The following is a 16028-nucleotide window of genomic DNA, read 5'->3' as shown; positions in this document are numbered from 1 at the left end:
TTATTAGTTTGTTTTTGCAGTGTTTTGGGTGGCAGCCTGCTGAAGAAACAACTTTACTTTAAGTGAGGCCAGCAAATTCAACTGACTGATTAAAAAGTATGGATCTGTCCTGCAAGTCAGTATGGACAATCTGGAGGCAGAATTAACAAGAAGGACACTCAATAAAATACTGGTGCAGCATGTGCATAGACACTCACCTTCTGTATGCCATTCTGGCTAAATAGAGAAGCTCCTTCAGCAGGAGATTGATATACAGCAAGTAGGCTGCTGCAGAGAGTGTTAGATGAGGTCATTTCTGCCAGCTGCCATTTCATTCCATAATGAATCCCCAAGGTGATGTTGATCTCTCTGAAGAATATTTTTTGTTACTGTGTTCTGATTTTTGGCCGTCCTTTCGGATTTTTTTTTTTTAATATCTATCTATCTAATCTATCTATCTATCTATCTATCTATCTATCTATCTATCTATCTATCTATCTATCTATCTATCTATCTATCTATCTATCTATCTATCTAATTTCTGTCTCTCAGTCAACAGTACTTAATGCTTGCTCTCTGAAACACAGTTTCTCACTATTACTAACTAAAATGTTTAAAAAAGGCACTCAGGCCATAGCTACCTGATAGAAACATTTTGGTTATTAAAAATTCAATAAACCACAGCTAGAAATATCTGACCATAAAACTGCTAATTTACAACCCAACTTCCAGCAGATATTAAAAATGACAAAGGTCAGCTCAGAAATGAAACCCCAGGAGCAGTAAATGTGTCTAAACAAGGCAAGGCTGTCTGACTGAAGACATTACTGAGTGCTGCATTAGGTGTACGTAATTGTGAGTGAGCAGGCACCTCATTCAACCTCAGAACAGCCTATCTTCATTGGGGCATGGGATTTAATCATAAGGTGCTTCAAAATAATAAGAAAAACGTTAACCAAGGAAGCTTGGTGGAGAATAAATAGCTAATAGCTGAGCTGTCCCAATAGCTTATCAAGATTAATGTTTAAATTTTGTCAATGTTACCACTTTGTGATGAACTCCAGATTTTCAGAACCTTTCGTGTTAAGAAGTGTTTTCTAGTTTAGGAGTTAATGGCACTTTTTAAAAAATTTTCGCCAGTGTCCTCAAGTACACAATTCAATATTTAACTGAAACAACTCTGCTGGATCAACTTTGGCAAAGACTTTCAGAAGCTTGAAGATCTAGATGAGGTCTTGTTGGAGGAAGGGGCAAAACCTTTCTTGTTATATGTAAAACATATAACTTTACAAACACACTTTATTTTTTTTCTATGTTAAAATAACTTGTCATGTTACTTGGCTACTGAAAATTGTACCATGCCTGTTAATGCTTTTGGTTTGCTTAAGAATTACCTCAATAGTCTGATAATTAGCTTAACTAGAAATAGAGTGTAATAAGCTCTGCTTTATTGCAAGTTTATGGTATTGCTTGCTTATGTGTGTTCATGTTGATGGGAGATAAGAACTACATTAAATCAAATGTATAATGCTGAAAGGCAGTATGGTGTAGTGGTTAAGGCATTGGACTTCAAACCCTGAGGTTGTGGGTTCAAATCCTGATACTAACAATGTGTGAGATTGAGCAATTGCAATTGGAAAACCAAAAGAAATATAATCTATTGTATTATAAATGCTGTAAGTCACTTTGGATAAAGGCATCAGCCAAATAAGTAAAAGTAAATGAAAGGCAACCATAATGCACATATGGTTTCATAAGCTCTTTCAAAGTCATACAAGCATGCCACACTCTTGACTTGACTCTTATTTATGACATGAAATGTGAGAGCTAAAGCAACTGAATTTGGAAACAGGATTTTAGTTTAATAAACAGCAGAAAATAGTAAAGAGCTTTATAAGATCAGTAAAAGAGCGACGATTGAAAGGAAGAGAGGAAGGTTGGAGGAGGAAAATCAAACCAAGAATGGCCAAGAAACTACAACATTTCAAGCAATGCAAAAAATGAGCCACCGGTAAAGATTAGACATGTATTAATATTTTATTGTGTACATTGCCACACTTTATTTTGCTTTCGTTTACGGAACAATTTATTTGGTTAATTTTTTTAAAAATACAATTTATTAAAGCCTGCTTTCCTGCCTGCACATTTACGGTTTTACTGCAGGATATTGGTAACCAAGTTCCTTTCTAAGTTAGGTCAGTTGGAGTAAGCGAGATGGAACACTGCCATAGTGACAGTCACACCTGGGTGAAGCCTGAAGGAACTGCTGACAATCATATAGTGGATCGCAGTCTTGGGTGCAAGTGCATTGCAACTGTGAACTGTACATCTCGAAAGATTGGTAAGTATAAGAATAGGCAAACTAAACTAGTGAGAGAGGTTAGACGTTATATTGTGGATCCACACTAAAAAAAAAATCTGTGCGTGTGAAAAGTGGTTTATGTTTTTAATGAAAGGTGACCCCAAAAGCCTTCCCACAATAAAATAGGTCTCTACACTGACCGAGGACATACTCATTAATGCACAGAAGCACCCAAAAAACATAATTTTAAATTAATCTTAGCTGAAGGTCCGGGTTCTCCCTGTTCTCTGACTGAGGGCTGTGACTCATTTGAATCATTTTTCTACAGGTTAATGCAGAATGACAGAGGTGCAAAAATACAGTATATTATTGGACAGATTTGATATGTTTTGAAAAGAATTGATTTGATTGGTTAGTAAACGCAGAGTGTTGAGGTACAGCTAAGAAGGAGCTTACTTTAAAAATGTGTGCAGTGCATTGTCTACATTATTTGCTGCAATGTGAAATTTGCGATGGATCAAATAATCTTTACAAATAAATTGGGAGACCTAAATTTAAGTTGATTTATAGGGTCATTACTGTCAGTGAATTCTTACTTGCATGTGCTAATCAGCATGCAGCATATTGCAGCTCTCTACCAACATGAACAGTGGATAGGACGTTTGTCCGCTTTCCTTATCTGAAATATCTCAGAAGAAAGTTTGCAACACTATCTACCATCTTTTATTAACAAAACCAAATTTAAGTTACCTTTAAAAGGTAAACCTATAGTAAAAAACACCACAAATCCCAGACTCATAAGGCCTAAATATGGATACGGAGGAGCTCTGTTCCTGGTTTTATTCCACCTGCCAAACTGTTTTAGATGCTGTGGCTCCATTAAAAACCAGGCAGCCTAAAATGAAATCTGAGCCTTGGCTGAATGACACAACTCGCGCTGTCAGACGCGAGTGCTGGAAAGCCGAGCGCAAGTGGAGAAAGGACAATTTGCATGTATCGTTTCAAGTATTGAAAGACTGCTGGCGTCGTTATCAGTTTATTGTGAAAGATGCCAAAAGAGCGTACATGTCAAATATTATTCTGTCAAACTATCACAAACCTCGTGTGTTATTTGAAGTTATAGATAGGGTTTTAAATGCTCCACAGAATGCCTGCATGGAACCTTCTTTTGAGACATGTGAGAAATTTTTGCACTTCTTTGTAGATAAGGTGAACAATGTTAGGGCTCATATACCTCTCACTGTTTATGACCCCTTAGCTGTTCTCCCCTGCTCTGCTGTTTTTTATCAGTTTGAGCCGGTGACTCTATCTTGTTTACATGAGATTGTTGGTCAATTGAAGCCCTCAGGTTCTCCTTTTGATGTTGTCCCACCTTCTCTTTTTAAAGAGATTATTTCTGTTTTAGGGCCATCTGTTCTTGCTATTATCAATAGCAGCCTTTCCTCAGGCGTAGTTCCTAATTTATTTAAACATGCCATAGTGCAACCATTGATCAAAAAACCAAGCCTAGATCCCACTGTTCTATCCAATTTTAGACCGATTTCCAAGCTTCCATTTCTGTCCAAAATTTTGGAGAGAAGTGTGTATATTCAATTGAAAGCCTTTTTAGATAAAAGTGATGTGCTCGAAGTGTTTCAATCTGGTTTTAAGCCGCTTCACAGTACTGAAACCGCATTACTGAAGGTTTTTAATGACATCCTTTTGGCAACAGACTCAGGGGATTATGTGATTTTAGTTCTGCTCGATTTAACAGCTGCTTTTGATACTATAGATCACAGTATTTTATTATCTCGTCTGGAGCATTGTTTGGGCATTCGTGGTACTGCCTTGGCATGGTTTAAATCATACTTGACTCAAAGAACTTTTTCAGTGAGGCTAGATGAATTTAGATCCTCCTCTGCTTCACTATCATGTGGGGTTCCACAAGGCTCCATACTTGGTCCTCTGCTATTTTCTTTGTATCTCCTGCCTCTTGGCTCTATTCTTAGAAAGCATAAAATTGCTTTCCATTGTTATGCAGACGATACTCAGGTTTATGTACCCCTCAAACACAAGGATGCTTACTCCATACAAACTTTGGTTATGTGCCTAGAAGAGGTGAAAGCTTGGATGGCAGTAAACTTCTTAAATTTTAATGAAAATAAGACAGAGGTTATAGTTTTTGATCCTGGGGGCACCAGTGGGTCTATTTCTACTTCTGCTCCTGTGGATTTGGGTCCCCTTGCACAATATGGTACACCTGTCATTACAAATCTGGGTTTTAGGATAGATGAGGATTTTAGACTGGACGGTCAGATCAGCGCGGTGGTGAAATCTTGTTTTTTTCAGCTGAGACGTTTGGCGAAGATAAAAAACATTCTTTCCAAAGATCAATTTACAACAGTAATCCACGCTTTCATTACAACCCGGTTGGACTATTGTAATTCGTTGTATGTTGGTGTTAGCCAGTCCACCCTGTCTCGGCTCCAGCTGGTGCAAAATGCTGCTGCACGCCTTTTAACTGGCACGTGAAAAAATGAGCACATTACACCTGTGTTATCCTCACTGCACTGGCTGCCTGTTCAGTTTAGAGTTCATTTTAAGATTCTTTTATTTGTTTTTAAGTCCTTAAATGGGCTTGCTCCGCCCTACCTCGCTGAGCTGCTGCATATGCACTCTCCTTCCCGCTCACTCAGATCAGCTGGTCAGCTGCTTCTGGATGTGCCTAGGACTCAGCGAAAGCTCAGGGGGGATAGGGCTTTTTCCGTTGTGGCTCCAAGGCTCTGGAATTCACTGCCGATCCACATTAGACAGGCCTCCTCACTGCCCATTTTTAAGTCTGCTCTTAAGACTTACCTCTTTGGTTTGGCATTTGATCCTGTGTGAGCAGTTGATTTTACTCTGTTTTAACTCTGTTTAGTTGTGTTTACTATGTTTTAATTAGTTTCATTTATTGTATTTTATTTTACTTATTTATTATTTTGTTTTTGTTTAAAATTTATTTTAGCCTATGTTCAGCACTTTGGTCAGCGGCTGTTGTATGTAAAGTGCTTTATAAATAAAGTTGACTTGACTTGACTTGACTAAATAAATTATGCCTGAATTAAAATTATTTTCAAACTAATAGAATGTAAAAAACATCCAAAGCACCATAATATATTTAACTCCCTGAAGATTCTAACAGGCAGTAGATTGAAATGAGAATGGTGACTATGAAGGTTATATGTGTCAACCTTAGGTGGCTGAGGATTTCAACTGTTGAGTCACAGACTTTTGAAAACTTGGGTCATGAGGGGTCACAAATCCAGCCAGCCTTTAGGGTGTCTACAGTATGAACCTCATCCCCAAACCACCTCAGAATTTTTAAGTTTGGCTCAGCTGGGTGAACAGGACTGGTCAGGTGAGGCAGAAGGTACAGTGGCCTGGCCAGGGGAGCTGGTTCTGAAGGATGACAGCATCAATACTGGTCACTTTTGCCTTGATGAAGACATTGACATTGGTTTCATAGCCATCTCAGGTGAAACAAGGAATGTTTCAAAGGCAGCTCTGATGGAAGCTCTCAAGCGCTTTTAGGGGACAACAGTTGGTACTTTCAGTCTTGCTAATGTACAGGAGAGTAGGGCTGCAAACCACCTTATAGATGATTTGCCTTGCAGTTCACTTTTAGATTATGGTTTTCATGAAGGAAACAGGATATTGGCACAGCTTCCTTCTAAGTCAGAGATGATGATCTCCAGGGACGCAGTGACCTGCCCAAGGGCATTTTCAAAGAGAATTTTGCTTTTCCTGTGGTTGGAAGAAATGTGAATGCCTTTAGTGATGAGGATTAAAGAGGGAAAAACAATTGGGGATTATCATAGTAGGTGTTTTTGTCTTTGCTTAAAGGCAGTATAAGGGGAACAGCTTTCTGTTAAACTAGCATCTGGTCTTAGTGTCATGGGGTGGCAGCTAGGGATAAGAAGCAAAACATCAAGGCTGCGAATGGTGAAAAGAATTGAGCTTATGACATAGCCTTGCTTGCATCACGGTCTGTCCCTCATTTTTAATTTTTCTACCGAGGTCCTGGGTCTCTAAAACAATATACACATCTTCTCTTGTTTTGGAAAGCAAAGAATCCAATGGTCACATTTATTTTTTATTGCAGTATGGTTTTAAAAATTAATAAAGTTCCTTCATGCCCCCATTTTGTTTAAGTATGGTTGCTGCCACTTTCAGATGCGATGCATATAATGTTTCTATGGCATTTGTAGTGGTCAACAGGATGTATGTGGCAGATGACATCAACATTCCTGGTCTTCCAAGTTAGTAGCTATTACATTAAAATCCTAGAGTCATTTCTTAGATTCTACAATTAAATTTCTGGTTACAGACTCTTTTCTGTCCCTTCCTGACCACAATCTTTCCTTTGCGTTTTGGCTAAATTTGAGCATAAATTCCTTACTTTCACTTTCATTTTGAACCTTGACTATGTTTATAGTTTCACATTCTGGGCTCTGTTTAATTGATCTTTACTCTCCTGGTTTTGACATTGGCTAGTTTTATATAACAACAACAATCCTCTGATTCCACTTCTCTTTCCCGACTGCTACTATCCAGGGCTGGCAGTAAGTTTTATGGGGAAAATACCAATTTTTGTTCCACTACAAAGGACTGCTGCAGTTGTCTGGAAAGCTTTAGAATAATGATGAATTTGAAAATACAAATGAAATTAGATGTAATTTTCCAGAGGGCTTCTCAACTGATAGAGTCAACGGCCAAATTCAGTTCAATGAAAGCTATGTACAGATTTTGTTGATACTCCTGACATTTCACTTGGTTTTGTATGGCTACAAATATTATCCTAAGGCAGTAAATAGCAACAGAGAGATTTAAGTGCACATAGGTAAGTATTTTCACAGTGGAGGAGAGCAATACAACGCCACAGTGGCACTCATATTCTGAGTTGCAATACAATACAACTTACAACAGCTTTTGTATAGCACCCTTCACTGAGAGAGCAATTCTCGGTCAAAATACAAGTATAGTTTAGACACTACCAACTGAACACAGAAATGGTACACATATAAATATAGATTTGTTAAAACACATGAAGAACAAGGTAGAAACTGATTAAACATAAATGGTAAACCAACCATATCTGTCCATTCAATAATTACTGAAATATGGCCAACTGACAATATAGAAAATCCATCCATCCATCCATTATCCAACCCACTATATCCTAACTACAGGGTCACGGGGGTCTGCTGGAGCCAATCCCAGCCAACACAGGGCGCAAGGCAGGAAACAAACCCCGGGCAGGGCGCCAGCCCACCGCAGAATATAGAAAATTTAAATTGTAAAACAGAAAGACCTCAGCCAACTGACTGCCTACCCCCTCCTGGATTTTATTTGGTGGAGTCTGTGCTGGCCATCCAATATGATGAAAAAATCTCATCGCATTGGACATCCTTGGACATAAGATTGTCAGAATGGATACAACGGAATGATGACAATGTTAGAATTTCTGTGGATTAGTGGAATTACTGTGTCATTCTGGATCTTGCTAGCGATGTGATGAGATTTGTACGCAAGTCCATTCAGCACCAGCCTTGAATATCTCTGCTAGGATACCATATGGGCCACTGGCTGTATTGTCCTTCATTCGTTTGATCTCTTCTAGGGTTGGTGGTTTACCCAAAGCAATGTTCACTATGTCCAGGGAAAAGACTGAATGGTGTGATCTGTCACTAGAAATTTGTAGTTTAGCAGTTGTTCAAAGTGCTCCTTCCAGCTTTGGAAGACCGCATCATTAACTTTAAGTAGTTAGGAGGGTTCTGTCTTGTGACTGGAGAGGAGTGGGGCCACCATAGCTCAGCCCAAATAAGATCTTTAATTGGATGGAGTGTATGTATAGTTTATAATGTTCAGACTGCTAAAAGTGAACAAATCTATTTCTTGTGGTGGCAATATGTTTGCTTTATTTTTTTACTTTTCCTTGTCACTTTTTAATGGGAGTTATGTTAACTGGGGCGGCACGGTGGCGCAGTGGGTAGCGCTGCTGCCTCGCAGTTGGGAGATCTGGGGACCTGGGTTCACTTCCTGGGTCCTCCCTGCGTGGAGTTTGCATGTTCTCCCCGTGTCTGCGTGGGTTTCCTCCGGGCGCTCCGGTTTCCTCCCACAGTCCAAAGACATGCAGGTTAGGTGGATTGGCGATTCTAAATTGGCCCTAGTGTGTGCTTGGTGTGTTTGTGTGTGTCCTGCGGTGGGTTGGCACCCTGCCCAGGATTGGTTCCTGCCTTGTGCTCTGTGTTGGCTTGGATTGGCTCCAGCAGACCCCCGTGACCCTGTGTTCGGATTCAGCGGGTTGGGAAATGGATGGATGGATGGGTTATGTTAACTGGTCACTTGGAAAGATTCAATATCCAAATTTCGAACATGATTGCTTAGGTCGAGTTTACTTTTATTTAGCGTCCATTGATTATTGTGTTTAAGCATGGAGCCATTGTTATTGTTTTTATAATATTTTAATATGCAAGAACCATTATCCGGCATTATAAAGTGTTTAATTTGTTCTTTTAATATGAGCTTGTAGCACAACAATGAATGAAATAAATCTATGGATGGTGAATGGATTGTGAGGGCAATGTATATTATTAAAGTTTTAATGACGTGTTTGGATTTTAATGTCAGATGCTTTATTTTGAATATTTATACTTTAAAACTCTGGGCTACTTATTAAAATTGATGTTTTCTGTTTATTTAAAGAGTACACTGTGACTCTATAAACTCAGTATGACTGTTGACAAAGGAGATGACATTCTATGAGAACATATTTATGTAAATATAGTCATGTCCTGTGCTACAAAATATATGAAACAACAAAGGCACATTACAAGTGCAGGGCTAATATGCCACTTTTCTTAGAATCACAAAGTACCAATATAATAGGACAACCAAAAAGGACTTGCAGAAAAGGTGTCCTATATATCTTGGTGCTATTAAAAATGACAGTTAATTTCAACACAATATATGGCATCAAAGATGTACACTGATAGTGTTCTTTAGTAGAAATTTGGTAAAAGGTTTGTTAACTAACCTCTATGACATGTCACCTCATCTCTGGTATTGTTCATCCGCAAATTATTAATTAAAGGTGTGAATAATTGTCCCCCTTTTGAAGTATTGAGACATGTCACCTGCAGACGTTCTCAATCTGCAATTAAGTAGTATATAAGTGGTGGACAGGAAGAGAAATATTGAAGCGTGGTGGATGGCTTTTTTGAGTAATATAGGTTTCACTGGGTCCAACTCTACTTTAACAAAATCAAAGCGAATATAATGGACTTCAGGAAGATGAAGGTTTGCCTGAGAGCAGGTGTGTTCTTTTAAAAAGTAGTATGTGTGGGCAGTAGCATGAAAGAAGTTGATGCTCTCACACTTTACAAGTTAATCAGGTGAGGCCTCATCTGGAGAACTATGTACAGTTTTGGTCTCCAGGCTACAAAAAGGACATAGCAGCGCTAGAAAAAGTCCAGAGAAGAGCAACTAGGCTGATTCCAGGGCTACAGGGGATGAATTATGAGGAAAGATTAAAAGAGCCGAGCCTTTACAGTTTAAGGAAAAGAAGATTAAGAGGAGACATGATTTAAGTATTTAAAATTATGATAAGAATTAGTCCAGTGAATTGAGACTGTTATTTTAAAATGAGTTCATCAAGAACACGGGGACACAGTTGGAAACTTGTTAAGGGTAAATTTCACATAAACATTAGGAAGTTTTTCTTTACACAAAGAACGATAGAAACTTGGAATAGTTACCAAGTAGTGGTAAACCAAGGGTTTTGGCTAAGTTGCTGTCTATCAGGAGTATTTTCTGACTCCATGGTTGTCCTGTGCAGCACCTTTAGAAAAGTTGATTCTGTGCTATCGTTGTTTAACAGCTGTTACATCTTCTGGCTAGACTGTTTTTCTGTAATTTTTTGTTTTAACTGGCTAAATGCATATTTATCTTATTCATTTATTTACATTTTTCTGTTTTCAGTGCTTACATTTTTTGTATTCTGTGTTGTTATTGTTTGCTAGCTGTTGTAATATGGTGGTTTCTCAGAGGGATCATTGCTGCAAGTATAAATGTCTTTACTTACTTTAATTAAGTACTTACAACATTGAAATCATGAATTTGATATTGGGCTCCTTTTTTCCTTCCATGCTGGTGACTATAAACTCCCTTTTTAATAAATGGAAGAGCATTAGACCTAGAAATAAAATGTAAAAAAAATATATATTAACCATATTAAAACCCTGATGATCATGCAAGTATCAATAAAACTGAAAAATATACATTATTTAGGTTTTATTTTAACTACCGTATATACTTGAATATAAGCAGTTTTTCAGCACCCAAAATGTGCTGAAAAACATCACCCTTGGCTTATATTCGAGTCAGGTCCCGCAGCCCCTCGGTATACGAACAAGCCAGTTTCGGTTTGTGCGCGCCGATGATTTCTGCACGTGTTCAGTCTCTCCCTGTGTATTCCCTGTGCAGCAAGTGAGAGAGAGACACACACACGTACACATACGCGCGAGAGAGAGAGAGAGAGACACACATGCGCGTGCGAGAGACAGAGAGCGTGCGAGCGAGAGAGATACCATATTGTTTTTGTTTTTTGAGATACCATATTGTTGACCCTCTTCTCCACTTACAGAGCTAGTTTACGGTTTTTCTTTGAAATAAATACTCAAAAACATTTAACCTACTGATGTCTCAATTAATGTACGGTAATTTTATTGGTATTTATTTTGATTATTGAAACTTACCAGTAGCTGCTGCATTTCCCACCCTAGGCTTATACTCGAGTCAATAAGTTTTTCCAGTTTTTCCAGTTTTTGTAGGTAAAATTAGGTACCTCAGCTTATATTTGGGTCAGCTTATACTCGAGTATATACGGTATGTTAAATTTGTTGTAGAATCCTAAGCTGATCTAATGGGAAATGCACTACATAAAAATAAATAGCAATAAAAATTAATCTTAATAAATGAAAGTTTTAAATAAACCTGAATGGGCACCTTGTAGTTAAATATCTATTTGTGAAACCACATTAAACCAAAAAAATACAAAACAGCGTTTATGGTATATGGTTCCAACCTAACAAGGAGTTACTCGAACTATGGAACCCAGTCATGCACGGAGAAAGTGACAGTTCTCAATGAGGTAGTGTATAATCTAAATTGTCAGCTGTCAGTGTACAACAAAGAGGTACACAGAAAGTTGTTTTTTTTTTTTAAATTGTCTATTTGTTTCACACTGTCCAGCATACACCTGGCCACATGGTGCTTTGCACTGCTACCAGACAGCTACAGTGGCTTGTGTTTGAGTTGTGTGTGTGTGTGTGTATATTATATGTATTCTGTCCATGTTACTGTAGTTCACAATATGAGCCAACCCTGCCTAGTAGCATCCAGTATAAGGCAGAAGTTAATTACTGGACACAGAGCCAGTTAATTTTGGGGTGAACTCCTGCATACAACCAGACTCGCTCACTTAAAATGTTTTTCGATAAGTAATAACAAGAAATGAGTAGAATCTATTTAGGTACTGCATAGTTCAAGTATATAAAATGTATAAATTGAGTGTTTAATACAAGCACTATGTGCTCTCCTTTTTGAAACGCCAGAACCCAAGAAGGAGTAATCATAAAGCTTACCTATTTTTTCCAAAATGCCGATATTCATATATAGTTAAAGATCCATCATGGGCAAAAAAGAATCCAAGAAGCTCTCTACAAGCATCACGACCATTTCTAGAAACATAGTAAAAGTACATTTTTGCAACCTTTGCAAGCACAATTGTAGAAATATTCTTTTCAATAGAACATTGAAAAAGTCTCACGATTATAATATTTAAAATCCTCTTCTCTGTTACCTTGATAAGATTCTGGCATCAAATCTCAACTTGTTTGATAACAAACTTTCTGTTAAAGCTGAAGTTGTTCTCACTCTGTAAAATAAAATTAAAGGTTGCAAGTCTTTCAAAAGTTGTATGAATGTAGAACATAGAAATACATAACAAGATTGAAAAGCACAAAAAAATAGAAGAATAGTTATGTAAAAATCATTAACTATCTTACCACCTACTACTGCTACACTACTAGGTAATGTCTTCAATGGATTGATTTTTGCGACAGCATTTCAGAATCACAATATTAATATCCAACTGGAATGCAGTTCCAATTTAAACCAAAACTACCTCTTTAATTACATTGGTAATTAAATATTTTTTGATGTACTGGAAACCAGGTGGCGGTAATTCAGGGAATAGCGAGGTAATACTAGATACACTTAGCTCAAAAGTCTTTAATTTTAGTTAAACTGAATTCACTTGAAATGCATATGTTGTCTTTAGCACAGATTTATAACTGTCAGTCGCCACATACAGTATCTATGTTTTCTAAAACAGGTGTTTTCCAGCTTAGAAATACTAGAAATTTTGTTGGCTTCTTAACCTCTAGGATCTTGAAAGGCTTGTTTATTTATTTGTCTCATGCAGAAGCAGTGGGTCCAGATGGAGTATCGCCACGACTACTGAAGGTCTGTGCATCGGAGCTGGGGGGTCCTCTACAGCGCATCTTTAACCTGAGCCTGGAACAGGGGAGAGTCCCGAGGCTTTGGAAAACATCTTGTATCACCCCAGTCCCAAAGGTATCACGTCCTAGTGAGCTGAATGACTTTCGGCCTGTTGCTCTGACATCACATGTGATGAAGGCCATGGAGAGGCTGCTGCTTCACCACCTTAGGCCACAGGTTCAACATGTCCTTGACCCTCTGCAGTTTGCATATCAGGAGAAGGTGGGAGCGGAGGATGCCATCATCTATATGCTACACCGATCCCTCTCTCACTTGGACAGAGGCAGTGGTGCTGTAAGAATTATGTTTCTAGACTTCTCTAGCGCCTTCAACACAATCCAACCTCTGCTCCTTAGGGACAAGCTGACAGAGATGGGATTAGATTCATACCTAGTGGCATGGATCGTGTACTACCTTAAAGACAGACCTCAGTATGTGCGTCTTGGGAACTGCACGTCTGACATTGTGGTCAGCAACACAAGAGCGCCACAAGGGACTGTACTTTCTCGGGTCCTGTTCAGCCTATATACATCGGACTTCCAATACAACTGGAGTCCTGCCATGTGCAAAAGTTCGCTGATGACACTGCTATTGTGGGCTGCATCAGGAATGGGCTGGAGGATGAGTATAGGGACCTAATCAATGACTTTGTTAAATGGTGCAACTCAAACCACCTACAACTGAACACCAGCAAAACCAAGGAGTTGGTGGTGGATTTTAGGAGGCCCAGACACCTCATAGACCCCGTGATCATCAAAGGTGACTGTGTGCAGATGGTGCAGACCTATAAATATCTGGGAGTGCAGCTGGATGATAAATTAGACTGCACTGCCAATACTGATGCTCTGTGCAAGAAAGGACAGAGCCGACTATACTTCCTTAGAAGGCTGGCGTCCTTCAACATCTGCAATAAGATGCTGCAGATGTTCTATCAGACAGTTGTGGCGAGCGCCCTCTTCTACGCGGTGGTGTGCTGGGGAGGCAGCATTAAGAGGAAAGATGCCTCACGCCTGGACAAACTGGTGAGGAAGGCAGGCTCTATTGTTGGCATGGAGCTGGACAGTTTAACATCTGTGGCAGAGCAAAGGGCGCTCAGCAGGCTCCTATCAATTATGGAGAATCCACTGCATCCACTAAATAGTATCATCTCCAGACAGAAGAGCAGCTTCAGCGATAGACTGCTGTCAATGTCCTGCTCCAATGACAGATTGAGGAGATCGTTCCTCCCCCAAACTATGCGACTCTTCAATTCCACCCGGGGGTGTAAACGTTAACATTTAACATTATACAAAGTTATTGTCTGTTTTTCACCTGCATTATTATCATTCTTTAATTTAATATTATTTATTGTATCATTATGCTGCTGCTGGAGAATGTGAATTTCCCATTGGGATTAATAAAGTATGTATGTATATATGTATCTATCTATCTATCTATCTATCTATCTATCTATCTATCTATCTATCTATCTATCTATCTATCTATCTATCTATCTATCTATCTATCTATCTATCTATCTATCTATCTATCTATCAAGAGAAGATCATATACAGAACTAAGAGGTTAAATTATACAACACCAGTTCTTAAATCACTTCAGTGAATTCCAGTTAAGTTTAAAATTCTGTTTCTCAAATACAGACTTTTAAATGGTGTACCATTACCCTCCCTATATACACCTTACAGAACTTACTGGTTCATTACCTGAGGCCAAGCATTGCAATCTCAAGAAACATATCTCCTACAAATTCTGCGGATAAATAAAAATGAGCATAGGAGGCATCACATTTACCTACAATAACTCTGAAATGATCTACCTATTGAAATCAGGCAAGTCCCATTGGACTCAGCATTTAAATCATGGCTCAAGACTCAATTTGTGCATAGCATACAACTTTTAGATCTGTAGCTGAGATCCACATTAGGTAGATTTTTAAAGTTCTCTTAAATAATGTTTAAAATGAATTAAAGTGTTTTCCATTTTCTTTCATATGATAGATACATTTTTCGTTGTCTTATCTTCAAAAGAAATGCTCACCATTTGCCTGATGTGAATGGTGTACATTGTTGATTGCCCACCTTTAACAAAGTGACTTATCTAGAGCAGCTGGAATAGGAACTTAAAAGCACCCTGTGTATATTAGTTAATATATGACATAATGTTTCTCTGATTATGTTTCAACATTATACTTTGTGTATACATTATATTTACTTTTCTCAAACTATATTTGTAGTTAATGTTCAGAACATTTGACACATTACTGGAAGTGAGCTTGATAAGAAAAATTAGACTGAATTTACTCTCCTCCATCTTCTACCTGTGTCACCTGTGTTCTTGTTGAAGAGCTAACTTTAAAGTAACAGCCTACTATATCTGCTCCATTCAGAAATTTAAACTCTTTCTACTTTCCTAACATTTATGTTAAAATTTACACTCTAGCAGCATCTACTGGTATTTTAAATTTGATCATGGCACTCCACATACCCATAATTAGTCAACCTAATCAACTCTTTTATTTTTCCTCTTTGCTCTAACCCCTCTACACTGGAATAAGTCTAGCAGCAAATACCATTATAGTCTTGTTATTTAGAGACCAAAGCTGCACACAGTATCTCCAAACGTGTCTTCATAAAGCATTCTGTCCCACTTACGTATGTATGTCCTCTCTTGGTGCTACATAAGCCAACATCCCTCTGTATACTGTCTACAGGAGGACAGTAATAAATCCATTATGACTCCCAAATCTTATTCATACTTTGTACTGTTAAGTTATTGAGCTCCAATTGTGTCAATCTATCCAATTTTTTACATAATTGTAATTTGTATAAGACTTTTTTTATATTTGAAACACTTCTACCCAACATATTTCAAGTGCAATATTTACAGTTTTCCCAAAAAGACTGGAATTCTCTGGCTTACTTGGTGTCATGCAGAGATCTGTTTTTAAAACGTAAGGGTGCTGACCCAGTTGTGGATAGTGCAACCTGCCCAGTTAATGTGACGTTCTGTTCAGGATCACTGATGACAGCTCTGAAAGATGAAGGAGTAAGGAAAAAATATTACATTTATCATTAAGGCAAAATATTACATACACTATAAATGTCACAAAATAAAGCTTCTAACAAACAGTGATTTACCTCAGATCTGGCATTAATAAGTAGTG

General features: G+C 38.2%; 1 protein-coding gene across 2 annotated transcripts in view; it reads right to left on the bottom strand.

The window, feature by feature from the left end:
* Positions 1-16028, bottom strand: part of caps2 (calcyphosine 2) — a 62106-nt gene that overhangs the window by 20095 nt on the left and 25983 nt on the right. For both annotated transcript variants that reach the window (XM_028818420.2, XM_051920036.1), the window contains 4 exons: positions 15785-15895; positions 12165-12239; positions 11947-12042; positions 10403-10496 (listed from right to left, as the gene is read on the bottom strand). In XM_028818420.2, coding sequence (XP_028674253.1) covers positions 10403-10496; positions 11947-12042; positions 12165-12239; positions 15785-15895 — 376 coding nt within the window. The remainder of the gene's footprint in view (positions 1-10402; positions 10497-11946; positions 12043-12164; positions 12240-15784; positions 15896-16028) is intronic.

This window comes from Erpetoichthys calabaricus, chromosome 1 (assembly GCF_900747795.2).
Source record: "Erpetoichthys calabaricus chromosome 1, fErpCal1.3, whole genome shotgun sequence".
Classification (NCBI taxonomy): Eukaryota; Metazoa; Chordata; class Cladistia; order Polypteriformes; family Polypteridae; genus Erpetoichthys; species Erpetoichthys calabaricus.
This window is presented reverse-complemented; position numbering and strand designations above follow the sequence as displayed.